The 20,520-nt window shown below is 36.7% G+C and overlaps 1 protein-coding gene across 3 annotated transcripts in view; it reads left to right on the plus strand.

Moving 5' to 3' along the window:
* NELL2 (neural EGFL like 2) overlaps positions 1 to 16,459 on the plus strand; it is a 458,505-nt gene extending 442,046 nt beyond the window's left edge. For all 3 annotated transcript variants that reach the window (XM_060111915.1, XM_060111916.1, XM_060111917.1), the window contains one exon: positions 15,848 to 16,459. In XM_060111915.1, coding sequence (XP_059967898.1) covers positions 15,848 to 15,898 — 51 coding nt within the window. In that variant the 3' untranslated portion in view covers positions 15,899 to 16,459. The remainder of the gene's footprint in view (positions 1 to 15,847) is intronic.
* The last annotated feature ends 4,061 nt before the right edge of the window (positions 16,460 to 20,520 follow it).

Consider the following 20,520-nt stretch of genomic DNA (forward strand, 5'->3'; position numbering starts at 1 on the left):
TCAAAATTTTAGAATCAACACTAGAACTAAGTAAATAATCTGGAAAGCTTAACAACAGCAAGAAAGCAAAGATGTCAGATTTTTCCCACCATAGCACAGCCAAATATCTATAACTGCTCTGGTTCTTTAAGTGAGCATTTCCATTAAAAAAATTTTTTTTCAATAGAGCAATTTCATTCAGATTCATGTAGTACAAATTTCTTACTAGAGTGGCTTGATGTAACAGGACAAAGATATGTGAAATGCTTTAAGTTTTGAGATGCTATTATTATCTATTTCAAGCCAAAATTTCTAGCTCTTTCAATTAATGCAATTTGTCAATCAAGCATAGCTTTTTGGGGGAACATTTAATGTGGTTTTCTAAAAGTGCATTAGCACATTTGGAAGTTGCTTTTACTACTAAAAGTTACTAATAATGTATATGCAGTGCTGCTTTAATTTACATTTTTTAAAATAGATCTTTATTGGAGTATAATTGCTTCACAATACTGTGTTAGTTTCTGTTGTACACCAAAGTGAATCAGCCACATGCATACATATGTCCCCATATCCCCTCCCTCTTGAGCCTCCCTCCCATCCTCCCTATATACATTTGATATGAGTACATTTGAGTACATTTAATGGTGCATTTTCTAGAAACTTCAGCATTCATGACCAATAGGGAAATACTTTCTGACATTTAATTACCAAATAGAGTTGAGTCTCTTTACACTCATAATCTAACTGTTAGATGATTGTTCTGAGCAATGACAACAAATACATATACCGGGTGATAGAATGTAAAACACCAGATATAGCTCAGACAGATACTTCCAACAAGAAAGATGCATTCAGTAATAGGCAGAAAAACAGAGTGTTTTCTGGGGAAAAGAATGTGAATGAGCTTGTCATTCACCACCTTACAAACAACTACTAGGTTTTTTGGCTCATGGTAGAAATATAGTCCAGAAAGTGTATTTTGACATTGAATTCATTTCTTGTCAGATAAGTGCTGATTCTCAGAGGTTACTATTTGATGCTGTTTCCCTCTTCCCTTCTTATTAAGTATGAGTTATAAGAATATCTTCAGTGTTACCAAATGAATCCCTAATACTCATCTTATTATGTTTATTTTGTGCTATTTTAAAAATGAAACTTACACCAAACAGGCTTGAGAGATTTCATTAGAGGTGAGCATCCTTTACAATTTGGTGCTTTCAGAGCACCGTTTTCGTTTATCATCTCCCCATCCTACCGCTTCTGAGTTATTTGTTTTAGTCAATAAATACAAATTATGTGGGGTATTGTGCCAGAACCAGGGTAGAATGATAAGCAAAAATGGGTATAATCGTTCCTGGAAATTTTTGCCCAGCAGCTTCTAGAGCTCTGCTGTCCAATACAGTAGCCAGTAACCACACATGGCTATTTAAATTCATTGAAATTAAGTTAAAAATCCAATCCTCAGTCACACAAGCTACATTTCAAATGCTCACACGTGCTAGTGGCTATCATATTAGATAGCACATATAGAGAACCTTTCTATCATTGCAGAATATTGTATTGGAAAGCACTGGCCTAGAGGTGAAGAATGTGGCATCTGGAATCAGGCTACCTGGATTGAAAGCCTGGTCAACGTCACTAGCAATGTCACCTCAAGGAATATTTATTAACCTCCCTGTGGCTCCATTTTTCTCATCTAAAAATGGGAATAATAATAATACTTACCTAGGAATAATTATAGAACCTACTTGAGAAAGTTGCTATAAGAATTAAGTGAGAAGATCCATACAAAGTTTCCTACACATTTCACATGCATTCAGAGTAAGCGCTCAATAAATATTGACTATTATTATTGTAGGTAGTGGAGTATAGAAACATTAATTAAGTCATGAAACAGATGAAGACAACATTACAAACTCTGATGGATGCTCTAAAGGAAAGTTGCACTGTGCTAAGAGGCTGTACAATGCATGAACCAGTTTTACTTCCTGAGGAATTAAGAGTTAGCTGGGAGAAATAGAGTTAAGAGTTTCCCTTCCCTTTTTAAAGATGTCTTCAAATGTAATTTGCTTAGGTTAAAAAAAAATGTTTCCTCCACTCAGAAGTTGAATTATTGCATCAAAAAAGAATTACTAATTTTGCCTTTCCTAAATCTAATAGAGACTACACACCCTTATGATGAGTCAGAGAGCTTTCAGGCAATTATGTTTTGAGCTCCAGACAATAAAGAGGGATGTACCCAGCTGAGAAATAAAGAGGGAGGAGGTATTAGAGGGTCATTCCCTTTAATAAATTATCACTGAGTGGGACACTTGGGAAATTGGAAACCAGAGGGCCACTTTTAACTCCTGGGGAGACTCTAGATATAATACTGAGATAATTGAGGTATGAAAAAAATAGTTTTAAGAGGATGAAGCTCCTAACTTTCTAAATGTTGCCTTCATCTATTAGAAACCATAAACTTCAAGTTTGGAAAGTGGACATCTGTGCTAAAATTAGAATAGATAACTAAGTCTATCTATGGAAAGATATACCCCATAAATGAACATTATTATAATGAATACTTTAATATATGATCAGGAGAGCTTTGCAAATCAAAAGAGGAAGAAAGGATTATTCTATAAATACTGGAATGACTGGACAGCAGTTTGAAGGATGTAAGTTGTATATACTAGTATATTATGTATCAAAACAAATTCCACGTGGAAAAAGTGCTAGATATTAAAAAATAAATCAAAGCAAAGATAAGTAATCAAATATTTATCAAAATTCTTGAAGGAAGATGCCTTTTGTAATTTAAAAGTGATAAAATCTACCTCAAAGAAAATTTAGAGCTTCTATAGATAAAATTAGCAAAATATAAGATCACAACTAGAAACTAGAAAAAATTTTCAACAGATATGACTTCTTTATTAGATTAAATATATATGAAAATTAATTTTAAAATACTTATTTCCCCATAAATAAATCAACAAAGGATAAATAAACAATTCACTAAAGAATACAGCTATCAGAAAAGAGGAACTCAATAGGATTTGAGAAGATAGCAGAAGAGTAAGGCGCAGAGATCACCTTCCTCCCCACAGATACACCAGAAATACATCTGCATGTGGAACAACCCCTACAGAACACCTACTGAACACTGACAGGAGACCTCAGACCTCCCAAAAGGCAAGAAACCCCCCACGTACCTGGTTAGGGCAAAAGAAAAAAGAAAAAACAGAGACAAAAGGATAGGGACGGGACCTGCACCACTGGGAGGGAGCTATGAAGGAGGAAAGGTTTCCACACACTAGGAAGCCCCTTCGCGGGTGGACACTGTGGGTGGTGGAGGGGGGAAGCTTCGGAGCCGCAAAGGAGAGCGCAGTCACAGGGGTGCGGAGGGCAAAGCGGAGAGATTCCCGCACAGAAGATCGGTGTCGACCAGCACTCACCAGCCCGAGAGGCTCGTCTGCTCACACGCCGGGGTGGGCGGGGCTGGGAGCTGAGGCTCGGGCTTCGGTCTGAGTGCAGGGAGAGGACTGGGGTTGGCGGCGTGAACACAGCCTGAAGGGGTTAGTGCACCACGGCTAGCTGGGAGGGAGTCCAGGAAAAAGTCTGGAGGTGCCGAAGAGACAAGAGACTTTTTCTTGCCTCTTTGTTTCCTGGTGCGCGAGAAGAGGAATTAAGAGCGCTGCTTAAAGGAGCTCCAGAGACGGGCGCGAGCCGCGGCTATCAGCGCGGACCCCAGAGACGAGCATGAGACACAAAGGCTGCTGCTGCCGCCACCAAGAAGCCTGTGTGCGAGCACAGGTCACTATCCACACCTCCCCTCCCGGGGGCCTGTGCAGCCCGCCACTGCCAAGGTCCGTGATCCAGGGATAACTTCCCCGGGAGAACGCACGGCGTGCAGGCTGGTGCAACATCATGCTGGCTTCTGCCACTGCAGGCTCGCCCCGCACTCCATGCCCCTCCCTCCAGACCAGCCTGAGTGAGCCAGAGCCCCCGAATCAGCTGCTCCTTTAGCCCCGTCCTGTTTGAGCAAAGAGCAGACGCCCTCAGGGGACCTACATGCAGAGACGGGGCCAAATCCAAAGCTGAACCCTGGGAGCTGAGCAAACAGAGGAGAGAAAGGGAAATCTCTCCCAGCAGCCTCAGGAGCAGCGGATTAAATCTCCACAATCAACTTGATGTACCCTGCATCTGTGGAATACCAGAATAGATAACAAATCATCCCAAATTGAGGAGGTGGACTTTGGGAGCAAGATAGATTATTTTTTCCCCTTTTCCTCTTTTTGTGAGTGTGTATATGTATGCTTCTGTGTGAGATTTTCTCTGTATAGCTTTGCTTTCACCATTTGTCCTAGGGTTCTGTCCGTCTGTTTTTTTTCTTTTTAAATTTTTTTTCTTAATTTTTATTTTAATAACTTTATTTTATCTTACTTTATTTTATTTTTTACCCTTTCTTTCTATTTTTTTCTCCCTTTTATTCTGAGCTATGTGGAGGACAGCCTCTTGGTGCTCCAGCCAGGCATCAGTGCCACTGAGGTGGGAGAGCCAACTTCAGGACACTGGTCCACAAGAGACCTCCCAGCTCCATGTAATATCAGATGGCAAAAATCTCCCAGAGATCTCCACCTTAATGCCAAGACCCAGCTCCACTCAACGACCAGCAAGCTACAGTGCTGGACACCCTATGCCAAAGAAATAGCAAGACAGGAACACAGCACCATCCATTAGCAGAGAGACTGCCTAAAATCATAATAAGGTGACAGACACCCCAAAACACACCAACAGACGTGGACCTGCCCACCAGAAAGACAAGATCCAGCTTCATCCACCAGAACACAGGTACTAGTCCCCTCCACCAGGAAACCTACATAACCCACTGAACCAACCTTAGCCACCGGGGACAGACACCAAAAACAATGGGAACTATGAACCTGCAGCCTGTGAAAACGAGAGCCCAAAAACAGTAAGATAAGCAAAATGAAAAGACAGAAAAACACACAGCAGATGAAGGAGAAAGGTAAAAACCCACCAGACCTAACAAATGAAGAGGAAATAGGCAGTCTACCTGAAAAAGAATTCAGAATAATGGTAGTAAAGATGATCCAAAATCTGGGAAATAGAATAGAGAAAATGCAAGAAACATTTAACAAGGACCTAGAAGAACTAAAGTGGAAACAAGCAATGATGAACAACACAATAGATGAAATTAAAAATACTCATTAAAAATGCCTCAGAATAACTGAGGCAGAAGAACAGATAAGTGATCTGGAAAATAAAATAGTGGAAATAACTACTGCAGAGCAGAATAAACAAAAAACAATGAAAAGAACTAAGGACAGTCTCAGAGACCTCTGGGAAAACATTAAATGCACCAACATTCGAATTATAGGAGTCCCAGAAGAAGAAGAGAAAAAGAAAGGGACTGAGAAAATATTTGAAGAGATTATAGTTGAAAACTTCCCTAATATGGGAAAGAAAATAGTTAATCAAGTCCAGAAAGCACAGAGAGTCCCATACAGGATAAATCCAAGGAGAAACATGCCAAGACACATATTAATTAAACTATCAAAAATTAAATACAAAGAAAACATTAAAAGCAACAAGGGAAAAATAACACACAAGGGAATCCCCATAAAGTTGACAGCTGATCTTTCAGCAGAAGCTCTGCAAGCCAGAAGAGAGTGGCAGGACCTATTTAAAGTGATGAAGGAGAAAAGCCTACAACCAAGATTACTCTACACAGCAAGGATCTCATTCAGATTTGATGGAGAAATTAAAACCTTTACAGACAAGCAAAAGCTGAGAGAGTTCAGCACCACCAAACCAGCTTTATGAAAAATGCTAAAGGAACTTCTCTAAGCAAGAAACACAAGAGAAGGAAAAGACCTACAATAACCCAAAACAGTTAAGAAAATGGGAATAGGAATATATATATTGATAATTACCTTAAATGTAAATGGATTAAATGCTCCAAACAAAAGACATAGACTGGATGAATGGATGAAAAAAAAAGAACCATATATACGCTGTCTACAAGAGACCCACTTGAGACCTAGGGACACATACAGACAAGGTGAGGGGATGGAAAAAGATATTCCATGCAAATGGAAATCACAAGAAAGCTGGAGTAGCAATTCTCATATCAGACAAAATAGACTTTAAAATAAAGACTATTACAAGAGACAAAGAAGGACACTATATAATGATCAAAGGATCGATCCAAGAAGAAGATATAACAATTGTAAATATTTATGCACCCAATATAGGAGCACCTTAATACATAAGGCAAATACTAAGAGCCATGAAAGGGGAAATCGACAGTAACACAATCATAGTAGGGGACTTTAACACCCCACTTTCACCAATGGACAGATAATCCAAAATGAAAATAAATAAGGAAACACAAGCTTTAAATGATACATAAAACAAGATGTACTTAATTGATATTTAGAGGACATTCCATCCCAAAACAACAGAATACACAATTTTCTCAAGTACTCATGGAACATTCTCCAGGATAGATCATATCTTGGGTCACAAATCTAGCCTTGTTAAGAAAATTGAAATCGTATCAAGTATCTTTTCTGACCACAATGCTCTGAGACTAGAAATCAATTACAGGCAAAGATCTGTAAAAAAATACAATCACATGGAGGCTAAACAATACACTACTTAATAACGAAGTGATCACTGAAGAAATCAAAGAGGAAATCAAAAAATAGCTAGAAACAAATAACAATGGAGACACGACAATCCAGAACCTATGGGATGCAGCAAAAGCAGTTCTAGGAGGGAAGTTTATAGCAACACAATCCTACATTGAGAAACAGGGAACATCTCAAATAAACAACCTAACCTTGCACCTAAAGCAATTAGAGAAAGAAGAACAAAAAAAACCCAAAGTTAGCAGAAGGAAAGAAATCATAAAGCTCAGATCAGGAATAAATGAAAATGAAATAAAGGAAACGATAGCAAAGATCAATAAAACTAAAAGCTGGTTCTTTGAGAAGATAAACAAAATTGATAAACCATTAGCCAGACTCATCAAGAAAAAAAGGGAGAAGACTCAAATCAATAGAATTAGAAATGAAAAAGGAGAAGTAACAACTGACACTGCAGAAATATAAGGAGCATGAGAGATTACTACAAGCAACTCTATGCCAATAAAATGGACAACCTGGAAGAAATGGACAAATTCTTAGAAATGCACCACATGCCGAGACTTAACCAGGAAGAAATAGAAAATATGAACAGACCAATCACAAGCACTGAAATTGAAACTGTCATTAAAAATCTTCCAACAAACAAAAGCCCAGGACCAGATGGCTTTACAGGCAAATTCTATCAAGCATTTAGAGAAGAGCTAACACCTATCCTTCTCAAACTCTTCCAAAATATAGCAGAGGGAGGAAGACTCCCAAACTCATTCTACGAGGCCACCATCACCCTAATACCAAAACCAGACAAGGATGTCACAAAGAAAGAAAACTATAGGCCAATATCACTGATGAACATAGATGCAAAAATCCTCAAAAAATACTAGCAAACAGAATCCAACAGCACATTAAAAGGATCATACACCATGATCACGTGGGGTTTATCCCAGGAATGCAAGGATTCTTCAATATACACAAATCAATCAATGTGATACACCATATTAACAAATTGAAGGAGAAAACCATATGATCATCTCAATAGATGCAGAGAAAGCTTTCGACAAAATTCAACACCCATTAATGATAAAAACCCTGCAGAGAGTCGGCATAGAAGGAACTTTCCTCAACATAATAAAGGCCATATATGACAAACCCACGGCCAACATTGTCCTCAATGATGAAAAACTGAAACCCTTTCCACTAATATCAGGAACAAGACAAGGTTGCCCACTCTCACCACTCTTATTCAACATATTTTTGGAAGTTTTAGCCACAGCAATCAGAGAAGAAAAAGAAATAAAAGGAATGCAAATTGGAAAAGAAGAAGTAAAACTGTCACTGTTTGCAGATGACATGATACTATGCATAGAGAATCCTAAAGATGCTACCAGAAAACTACTAGAGCTAATCAATAAATCTGGTAAAGTAGCAGGATACAGAATTAATGCACAGGAATCTCTGGCATTCTTATAAACTAATGATGAAAAATCTGAAAGAGAAATTAAGGAAACACTCCCATTGACCATTGCAACAAAAAGAATAAAATACCTAGGAATAAACCTACCTAGGGAGAAAAAAGACCTGTATGCAGAAAACTATGACACTGATAAAAGAAATTAAAGATGATACCAACAGATGGAGAGATATACCATGTTCTTGAATTGGAAGACTCAACATTGTGAAAATGACTCTACTACCCAAAGCAATCTACAGATTCAATACAATCCCTATCAAACTACCACGGGCATTTTTCACAGAACTAGAACAAAATATTTCACAATTTGTATGGAAACAAAAAAGACCCTGTATAGCCAAAGCAATCTTGAGAACAAAAAATGGACCTGGAGCATTCAGGCTCCCTGACTTCAGGCTATACTACAAAGCTACAGTAATCAAGACAATATGGTACTGGCACAAAAACAGAAATATAAATCAATGGAACAGGATAGAAAGCCCAGAGGTAAACCCACGCACATATGGTCACCTTATCTTTTATAAAGGAGTCAAGAATATACAGTGGAGAAAAGACAGCCTCTTCAATGAGTGGTGCTGGGAAAACTGGACAGGTACATGTAAAAGTATGAGATTAGAACACTCTCTAACACCATACACAAAAATAAACTCAAAATGGATTAAAGACCTAAATGTAAGGCCAGACACTGTCAAACTCTTAGAGGAAAACATAGGCAGAACACTCTAACATAAATCACAGCAAGATCCTTTTGGACCCACCTCCTAGAGAAATGGAAATAAAACCAAAAATAAACGAATGGGACCTAATGAAACTTCAAAGCTTTTGCACAGCAAAGGAAACCATAAACAAGACCAAAAGGCCACCCTCAGAATGGGAGAAAATATTTGCAAGTGAAGCAACTGACAAAGGATTAATCTCCATAATTTATAAGCAGCTCATGCAGCTCAATAACAAAAAAACAAAGAACCCAAGCAAAAATGGGCAGAAGACCTAAATAGACATTTCTCCAAAGAAGATATACAGATTGCAAACAAACACATGAAAGTATGCTCAACATCATTAATCATTAGAGAAATGTAAATCAAAACTACAATGAGATATCGTCTCACACCAGTCAGAATTGCCATCATCAAAAAATCTAGAAACAATAAATGTTGGAGAGGGTTTGGAGGAAAAGGAACAGTCTTGCACTATTGGCCAGAATGTAAATTCATACAGCCACTATGGAGAACAGTATGGAGGTTCCTTAAAAAACTACAAATAGAACTACCATATGACCCAGCAATCCAACTACTGGGCATATACCCTGAGAAAACCATAATTCAAAAAGAGTCATGTACCAAAATGTTCATTGCAGCTCTATTTATAATAGCCAGGACATGGAAGCAACCTAAGTGTCCATCAACAGATGAATGGTTAAAGAAGATGTGGCACATATATACAATGGAATATTACTCAGCCATAAAAAGAAAGGAAATTGAGTTATTTGTAGTGAGGTGGATGGACCTAGAGTCTGTCATATAGAGTGAAGTCAGAAAGGGAAAAACAAATACCATATGCTACCACGTATATATGGAATCTAACAAACAAAAAAAGGTCATGAAGAACCTAAGGGTAAGACGGGAATAAAGACACAGTCCTACTAGAGCATGGACGTGAGGATATGGGGAGGGGGAAGGGTAAGCTGTGAGAGAGTGGCATGGACATATATACACTAACAAATGTAAAATAAATAGCTAGTGGGAAGTAGCCGCATAGCACAGGGAGATTAGCTAGGTGGTTTGTTATCAACTAGAGGGTTGGGATGGAGGGAGATGCAAGAGGGTAGAGATATGGGAACATATGTATATGTATAACTGATTCACTTTGTTATAAAGCAGAAACTAGCACACCATTGTAAAGCAGTTGTACTCCAATAAAGATGTTAAAAAAATTAAAATAAAAATAATAAACATAGACTATGTGTCATGTAATACTGAAGAAAAAGGAAATCAGTGTTTTAAATAATTGACACTTAAATATAAACTAACATAATGAATTATTATTTTCACATACTATAGTAAAAAAATATTTCACCATAATTTCCAATGCTGACAGAGGTGTACTGGAATTGTAATTCTTATGCAATGTTAGTGACATTGAAAAATACATGTCAAGAACCACACATGCATCTCCTTGCCCACTCCCCATCCCCACAGAAATATCCAGAAGATCCTACTAATCCTGAGTCTGAGAATCCAACCTAAAGAAATAATCTAAAATATGGAGCAAAGTATATGCATCGTAATTTTAACCTCAACATTAATTGGCACACAGAATCAAGGAAGAAATCAAAATATCCAACAAAGGAAAAATGGGTTAAATAAATTATGGTAACTCTGTAACATATAACATTATATCATAATTATATAATATGTAATTATATGATTGCATTATTCAATTATTCATGTACTAACAATGCTTATAATAAAAATTAAGATAAAAATACTATTTGTGATTACATCTGCACTTTGATTACAAGAAGGTTGAAAATAAAGGAATATGAAGTGAATTCTATTAAGACATACTAAAATATTGATAATAGTTGGATTTTAAATTATTAATTTTTATGTAGATTATTTATAGCCACATATATATGAATATAGAATTACATATATTTATTATATCTGTAGTATGTATAATTTATAAACATTAATTAATATATTAATACCATATAGTGATTGATAAGTAAATAATAAATATATTAAATATAAATAAGAGTAAAATATATTATACATTATATATATAACATATATAAACATTTCTCTGAAAGCTGAAAGTCAGCTGTCTTCTAATCTTAACGTTATAGAGTTTACCATGCAAAGAGTGATGATGACTTCTTTACCAATAAATATAGCCAGAAATAACAAGGTGTTAAGGAAACTTACTGTGTTACTACATAAAAATAGATTTTATAATTAGTTATGACAGTAGGTGGTTACTATTCCTAGCAACCTAAGTTTCAGTGGGTCACCTTTTATTCTAGTTTTTATCAAGGTAATGTTTGTTAAGGTGAAATGCATAGTTATTTTGTATATAGTTTTATAAGCTTGATGAATCAAAATATAGAATATTTCCAACAATCTAGCAAGTACCTTGTTGTCCCCTCCCAGACAATACCTACTTCTCATAGGAAACCTTATTTCATTATAGTAAATTTATTTTTCTATTTAAAAATTTCCTATAAATGGATCACACAGTATGTATTCTTTTATATCTAATGGTGAATTGACCAGTTTATCATTATGTAATGTCCCTCCTTATCTCCAGCAAGGCTTCTAGACTTGAAGTCAATTTTGACTGGTACTTTTTTTTTTTTAATATTCATTCATTTATTTAGTTGCACTGGGTCTTAGTTGCAGCTGGTGGGCTCCTTAATTGTGGCTTGCCAGCTCCTTAATTGCAACACGTGGGCTCCTTAGTTGTGGCAGGTGGGCCCCTTAGTTGTGGCATGCAAACTCTTAGTTGCAGCATGCATGTGAGATCTAGTTCCTTCACCAGGGATCAAACCCAGGTCCCCTGCATTGGGATCATGGAGCCTTATCCACTGCACCACCAGGGAAGTCCATTGTCTGGTACTTTTGTAGCCACACAGTATATTGTTTTGATTCATCCACTTTCAACCTATCTATGGTTTTATACTTAAAGTGCATTTTTTATAGATAATGTATAAATAGTTCTTTCTTTTTTATCCAGTGTGACAATCTCTGTCTTTTAATTGAAGTGTTAGTCTATTTACATTTAATATTGTTTTTGACGTTGGTGGATTTTGGGCCACCATTTTGCCATTTGTTTTCTACTTGTTCCATCTATTTTTTGTATTCTTAATCATCTATTCCTTCCTTCTTTTTGTTTGTTAATATTTTCTATATTATTCAATTTTACTTGTTCTTTTGAATTCTTAACTATAACTCTTTTTATGATTGTTTTAGTTGTTGGTATAGTAGTTGTAACATGTATCTTTCATTTATTACAGTATAATAAGATTTAATATTATACTAATTCATATAAAATGTAAGAACTTTGGAATAATATAATCCCATTCCCCTAACCTTTGCACTATAATAATCATATTTATAACTATATATACTATAAACTCTAAAAATCTGTATTACTATCAATATTTTTGCTTTAATAAGTCAAATATCTTTGAAGCAAATTAATAGAAGAAAAAATGCTATATTTTAATTTTATATTTATTTTATATTTATATTTATCCACATATTTACTATTTCTTGTGCTCTTCAGTTCTTCTCACACATTTTAATCTCCATCTAGTGTTATTTCCCTTTATCTTGAATAACCTCCTTTAGCATTTTCCAGATTGCAGGTATACTGGCCACAAATTCTCTCAACTTACATTTATTTGAAAATGTCTTTATTTTTGAAGGATATTTAACTAAATATAGAATTCAGGATTGACAGATTTGTCTCAGCACTTTAAAGGTGGTACTCTACTGTTTTCTAGTTTCTATTATTTCTTATGAGGATTCAGCTATCATTTGTACTTTTGTTCCCTTATATGTAATGTCTTTTTTTTCTCCTCTGTCTCCTTTTATGATTCTTTCTTTATCTTTGGTTTTTAGAATTTTGACTCTTATGCACTTAAGTATGATTTTTTTTTTTCTGTTCTCTTTGGTATTTGCTGGGCTTTTTTGAGTATCTAAGTAGATTTTTTTCACCAAATTTGAGAAAAATTTGGCCATTGTTTCTTCGGATATTTGGTCTGCCACATTATTTCCCTCCTATTCTTCTGGGACTCCAATTACACATGTGTTATATGGTTTAATATTATCCTGAAGGTCACTAAGTTTCTATTTTTATTTCAATCTTTTTCTCTTTTTTTTTAAAGATTGGATAATTTCTATTTTTTTTAATTTATTGACTATTTCTTCTGCCATCTCTAATCTGCTGTTAAACCCATCCAACGAATTTTTCATTTTGAATATTGCACTTTTCAGTTCCAGAATTTTTATTTAATTCTATTTATAGTTTCATTTCTCTGCTGTAACTTACCATGTTTATCATTCATTATGACCATCTTTTATCTTTGTACGTATTAGTAATAGCTACTTTCTAGTTTTTACCATCTGGATTAACCTTGAGTCATTTCTATTCACTAGTTTTTCTCTTGGTGAGGAGTCACTTTTTTCTGTTTTTCTTCACATGTCTAGTAATGTTTATGGTTTACTGGATATTGTGGATAATACATAGTATAGACCCTACATTCTATTAGCTTCTTCTGAAGACTATTTTTGTACTAGCAGATTGCAAATTACTGGCCAGTCATCTTGCAGTTGGAAAGACTGGGCTTTACATTGGTTAGGTGGGTCTATTCCAGGTGTACCCTTAGTTTTAGGGTGAATCTCTTAATCTTGAGACATCATTTTCTTCCTAATCATGGCACTTTTGGGCTTTCAGTGGAAAGCCTGAATTTTTTATCAGTCCCTTCTAACTTGGCAGGACATAGATTTTAAACCCACAGTGAGCAGCATCTGAAATATCTGCTCAAATCTTTCAAACTTCAAGCTGTGACTCTCTGATTGTCTCTTTAGAGTCTCCTCTGCAATTCAAAGACCCGCCACAGATTTGAGGGGAGTTGACATGTTGATTCACTCCCTCCTTTCTAGACGTTTCCTCCTGAATTTCCAGCCACTCTGGCAGCCCAACAGAGCCCTAAATATTGTCCTCTGACATGTGGGCCCTAGCAGGTTGTGGCTTTCTGCTTGAGTTATAGTTATCCTAAGCATCACAGACTAGGGAGTGCCCTAAGGGAAAATGACAAGTAAAAAAATGAATCTCAAACAGTACATCTTCCTTCTTTTAAAGATTGAAACTCCTCCATTGTCTTCCTGCTTTTAGTAACTCTCCATTGCTTTAAATAGTTTTTATATTTTGTCCAAACTTTATAGTTATCCATAGGAGGGATACTAGATAGCCTTAAATAAGTAACTCTGCCATTACTGAAACAGGAACCCCAGTGGAATATTTTATCAATCTTTCTTGTATGAGCTATGTTTCCCTAATTGGGGAGCTTCCAATGACATGGTCTGTAGAGCATTTATGTTGCTATAGCAGAATTGATATGGAATATGAAAAACACTACTGGAAGACTTGGAAAATATACCTTCTTTTCCTAAAACATACTCATGCTCCAAGCATTCCCTAACTCTCTTTCTGCTCAAAATCCATACAATTTGAGAAACTGATATTCTCAGGAACTGGTACACCCCTCCCTTCATTGGGTCAATGGATTGGGAAAGATCATGTGACCAGGTTATAGCCAGAAAACCTCTGCCTCTGAGCATAATGACAAAACTTTAAAATGCAGCTAGAGATCTAAGAGATGGATGTCACCCTCTTTTGCTGTCAGAATAAGAACTCTGCTTAATAACAATTTAAAAAGAAAGAAGATTAAGTTAAATTGATAATACTCTTCTTGGATATAGACCGGCTTTTCCCTCATTTGGTAAGCTTCAACAAAGGCTAAAGTACCAAAGTCCTTTCTTAAGTTTTATCTTACATGAACAGACCCTTTTGGTTTTATCATATTAAGGTCTGATACATTTTCAATCATCTAAAGTCAATTATCTGAGAGAATATATCAAATAGAAGATGAGTTTTAGAGTCAGACTAACCTGAATTTTAATCCCAGCTGTACCATTATATTAGCTTTGTGATTTGGGCCATGATATTTAAGCTTTCTGATCTTCAGTTTCTGAACCTAAAAAAACATGACTATTAATAGTGATCCTACTGGGAATGCTCTGAGGTTGAAATTAGATAACGTATTTAAAGTGCCTGACAAAGTATCTGACACAGAGTACGCACTCAAAAAGTAGAAGGGTATTATCATCTTATGATTGTGGTAACAATACTAACATTTTCATTATTATTAGCTAGCCAGTGGAAGAAAGTAAGAGTGCAAGGATTCAAAAGAACAAGATACAAATTCTTTTCCTCTCTGTAATACACCATACTCTTTTGGTACTTTGTTATAAAAACTAATTATGCATATCTGGCTCTTCCTTGACTTTTTCCTGCCTCATCTCTACACTGTTTTCTTCACCAACTTAAAATTCTCACCCAGACCAAACCTTTCTAGGTTTCTTACCTACGCAAAACCCTTTCCACTTTAAAGCCTTCTACTCATTCTGTTCCCTGTGCTCTTGGCCTACCTTTTCACAAATCTGTCTTGAGGTCTTGGTTTAAACATCACTTCTACAGAGAAGTCTACTCTGGCCACCCAATCTAAGTAGCCAGACATTTACTCATCTCATGGCATCACCTAGTTTGTTTCTTTTCTAGCACTTTTCACAATTTTTGATTGTACATTTGCTTATTAACTTTCCCCCCCAAAACTATAAGCACTGTCCTATGAGGATAGTGACCATATCTGCTTTATTCATTCATCAGCATATCTCAGGCTCAATTTACTCAATGCTTATTTTGTGAATGAGTAAATAAAACAACAAATGTGAGCTAAGAGAGTGCCATGGGGTAAATAAAGCTAGCTTATGATTTGCCACAAATAACTGGCCATAGTTTGTTGTGCAACAGTAGAGACATGAAAAGTGATTGAGCCATTGAACTTTCAGGGGCACATAAATAACAAACCATTCAGTTATGTTATGTGTACCAATCGATGAGTATTGACTAATGGCTTAAAAAGTAATACCATGCTTTTTTTCCCCTCTCTTTTCTCTAGAATGGCCACATCTGTTGCTCAGTGGATCCACAGTGCCTTCAGGAACTGTGAAGTTAACTGTCTCACTAGAAATTTCTGTTTAAAGAATGTTCTTTCATTAAAAAGACCAAAAAAAAAAAAAGTTGAAGTGGATGATTTGTGGGCAGCATTGTTAATAGCTGAGTAAACTTTCAATTATGAAATCTGTGGAGCTTGAGAAAATCACAAAAGGAAACTTCTTGGGGCAACACTAGACCAGAATTCCACCTCAACTGCATCTGACGTCGGCATGTAGAAGAATGGGTGTGAAAAACACACCATGACATCACGACCTCTGGATGTAAAGCCTGAGCTTACGGGAGCTTTGGAAGCCTCTAGCTTCACTGGTGCAGAAAATTTTCCTCTAGGTCAGAATCTTCACAAATCAGTTCAGTTCTTCACTGCAAAAAATAAAATGTAAGGCAGTGAACAAATTCTGTTTTCTGAAGCAAAGCAAAGAAGCTATAACATGTTATATGTACAGTATACACTCTGAGAAGAAATCTGCAACGAGTTATTGTCATGATAAAAATAATGCACAGGCATGGTTACTTAATATTTTCTAACAAGAAATGTCATCCTTATTCCCTTGTTTTACTGCACTTAATATTATTTGGTTGAATTTGTTCAGTATAAGCTCGTTCTTGTGTAAAATTAAATAAATATTTCTCTTACCTTATAACATCTCCGAGTGTCTGTCATGCCTCAGTATACAAACTGCTTTCTAGTTCCGCTGATGAGAAACTCCCACCATGCTATTCCCAAACTGAAAGGTGATTTTCACTACATTACATGCCGAAGTGGCTGGGAGGTGGGTGATGGGTACCTTTGTTCTGCCTCTCTGTATCCTCTCAGTCACCTTTTACCCTGCCTTATATCCTGGGGGCTGACCTATATACGTTGTATTAATAGGTTCTCTTGTCCTCTGGATTCTGATTCGGTTTGACCGGTGGCGACCCCCGGCAGGATATCAGAAAGAGGACGTTTGGATATTTATTCTGCTGACTCCTTTCCTGCCAGGTTACTACCATGATTAGCTGTGTCACTTACTGAAGGTGACACCTCCTGACAGGTGACCCTCTCTGTTCAGCTACCCCCTCCATTTTTTGATAACTAACTTCTATTTGCTTCTTTTGGCTTAGAGATAATAACAACTCTGGCTGCTTTGTCCTTTCAGGTACCTGATCAATTTCTTGTTGTTTTCCCTATTTCCTGTTGCATCTTTATAAATCATCCCTTTGTTAAACAGTCTTTAATTAGCCAGCTCGAGTGTGCCATCTGTTTCCTGCCAGGACTTTGACTGATATACATAAGGAGGGGAGTATGTGAGGGTTGGGAATATCTTCAGCAATTGGTTCTTCACAATTTGATATAAAAATTTAAAGAATCCCAGTCTTAGGAGGCATTATGGTATTACATGTTAAAATTTTTGATGCACTAGAATCTCAGGAGGAAAAAATTAACTTACTGATGCCCAATAGAGGAGTTAATCCAATATTGCCCTAGTCATATGTTTTGTGCTAGGGTGAAAAAGGAAATAAAGATATTATTAAATTCACTTTTAGTTTAGAGACTTCTTTAAAGAAAAAAAAAAGAAAGTGAACAGAATAAGACTCCCACAAGCTACAGAAATGGTGAAGTGGCATTTTAACTACCCCTTCCCCATTATTATGGGAACAACCTAACAGGATCTGAGCTAAAGGATAATTTATAAATGTCTTAATACTTTGGCATGTGTAATATTTATTGAATGTGTGAATTCAAGTATCTCTCAATATTCCCTGGTTTTATCATAAACGATTTTTTCTGCAGCCTTTTTATATTTAATTTAAAATTTCAGCAGAGCATAAAGTTTATTTTACTTAAAAAATATTTTTTTTTTGGCTGCGTTGGGTCTTCATTGCTGCTTGTGGGCTTTCTCTAGTTGCTGCGAGCAGGGGCTACTCTTTGTTGTGGTGTGCAGGCTTCTCATTGCAGTGGCCTTTCTTGTTGCAGAGCATGGGCTCTAGGTGCATGGGCTTCAGTAGTTGTGGCTCACAGACTCAGTATTTGTGGTTTGCAGGCTCTAGAACACAGGCTGCGTAGTTGTGGCACATGGGCTTAGTTGCTCAGTGGCATGTGGGATCTACCCATACCAGGGATCGAACCTGTGTCACCTGTATTGGCAGGCAGATTCTTAACCACTGTGCCACCAGGAAAGTCCTAAGTTTATTTTTATTGGGCATTATTTACTATGGTAACTAGCAATTTAGTCTCCAAGAGGGTATTAATTTGAAGTTTTTTCTACATATTTCTCCCATATATAGATTAGGGATTTCATATTAAATCTCCCTAAAATATATTTTATTTGCTTTTATGAGGAGAGTGAGAAATAGTATTGCCTGTGTGTGTGTGTGTATACACACACATACTCACAATCTACATCCATATATTTGTATATATTCATCATTTAGATATTTTATGCCTTCTGGAAGAAGAAGCAAGGCTGTAATTGCATACTCCCAATCTGTTGTCTTTGTAAGGCTCTGAGCATACTGGTGGTTTTCAGAGTCTGGTTTCCATAGACTTCTGAAAGAAAGAAAACTAACAGTGAGAAGAAAAAGAGGGAAAAAATAAGATTATGTTCTTCCAAGGACCTTTGAACCAATGAATGTGTTCAGATTGAATATTTCCGGATCCAGGAATATGTATATATATATATATATATCCAGGAATATATATAAGGGATCCAGGAATAAGTTTATCAAAAGAGATGCATGGTCTTATGGAGAAAATATAAAACCACCTTGAACAAATTTTTTTTTGAAGTCCTAGAATATACCTAGGCACTGTGTGAAGAGTTTATACAATGAGCCAATTTCACTGCAACAGTCCAGATACTGCAGTGAATAAAGTGTGTACAGAGGGGAAGCACCCACACATTGCTTCCTCATGGAGCTCACATCCTAATGCAGGGAAAAGGAAATTAACAAATAAATAAATGCTATGCCAGGTGTTATGAAGAAAAATTAAGCTGAGTGAAGTAGTGATATGGACCAGGGTGCTAGTTTAGATAGGGCGGGGGTGAAGTCCTTTCTAAGGTAAAGTGACATTGGAGCAGATATTTAATGAAGTGAGAGAGTGAGGCATCCACACACCTGGTGAGAGAATAACAAGCAGAGAGAACTGTGCATGAATAGGTCTGAGATGTGGCCTGAGTGGACTGAGCAAACTGAGCCTTACAGAGGATGTGGTCACAGGAGCGGCTGGTGACCAAATCACATAGGTTTTCCTAGGCCATCATTAAAGATTAGCATTTTTATTCTTAGTGATTTGGAAGTTGTTAAGAGAGATTTGAGCATAGCTCTGACATAGTCTGATGACAATTAAAGGATCCCTCTATGCCCTTTATGGAGTATAGACCCGGGATTGGGGCCAGGTGGGGTGTGTGCTGAGCTTGGGTACAGGAGGTACATTTATACCACAGAATTTCCAACAAGATGATAATGAATTTGGACTAGGATGGCAACATTGAGGGTGAGAAATGAGGACCATTTAACATTAAAGAAGATCCGCTGGGGCTTCCCTGGTGGTGCAGTGGTTGAGAGTCCACCTGCCGATGAAGGGGACACGGGTTCGTGCCCCGGTCCGGGAAGATCCCACATGCCGAGGAGCGGCTGGGCCCATGAGCCATGGCCGCTGAGCCTGTGCGTCCGGAGCCTGTGCTCCACAGCGGGAGAGGCCACAACAGTGAGAGACCTGCGTACCGAAAAAAAAAAAAAAGGCCTGCTTACGTGAAAAAATGGGTAGGAAGACTAAATGTCATAAAAGTGTCACATCTCCCCACTATTGCTAATAAGGAAAAAATCCTGAACTATTATAGAAGAGCAAATGGCCAAGAATATTTTGAAGGGTTATATCTGGGGGCAGGAGAGACTTATTCTATCATATATCAAGAGGGTATAAAGCTATCGGAATTAAGAGTCTTTGTTATGGGAATAAATAAAATAGATGACAGATCAATCTACAATAGCATCAAGACCTCAGAAAGCATCCCATGCACAAATGGATACTTGATGTGTGACAGAGGTTATACTGAAGAATTGGGCATGTGGAAATTGCTTATGGAAAAGCAAAGATATAAAATTATGTCCTTATTTCACACAAATCAATTCCACATAGATAAAGGACCTAAATATAAAAAGCAAAATAAATTTATGAAGACATTTTAGGAGAATGCTTTCTGACCTGGGGATAGTTTAAAATAGACACAAAAGGCATATATCATAAAATCATAGTTAAATTCTACTATATGGAATAGATGAAAAGACAGGCCATGGACTGGAAAAGATATTGGAGTATATATATTCACAAAGGATTGGTAACCAGAATATATGTATTTAAAACTCCTAAAAAGGAAAAAAATACAAAATACCCAATAGAAAAATGGTCAGAAGACATACATAGCTGTTTCACAAGAAAGGAAATCCCAAAATGGCGAATAAACATGAACATTTGGTTGGGCTCCCTAGTCATCGGGTAAGTTTATATTAAAACCATAATGAAAAAATATTTTTAAAAATCAAAAAAATTAAAAAGTAGGATAACACCAATTGTTGGTGAAGATGTGGAACAGCAGGGAGTCTTGCACACCAGTAGTGGGATATACATCACAC

The sequence above is a fragment of the Mesoplodon densirostris genome, chromosome 11, assembly GCF_025265405.1.
Source record: "Mesoplodon densirostris isolate mMesDen1 chromosome 11, mMesDen1 primary haplotype, whole genome shotgun sequence".
Classification (NCBI taxonomy): Eukaryota; Metazoa; Chordata; class Mammalia; order Artiodactyla; family Ziphiidae; genus Mesoplodon; species Mesoplodon densirostris.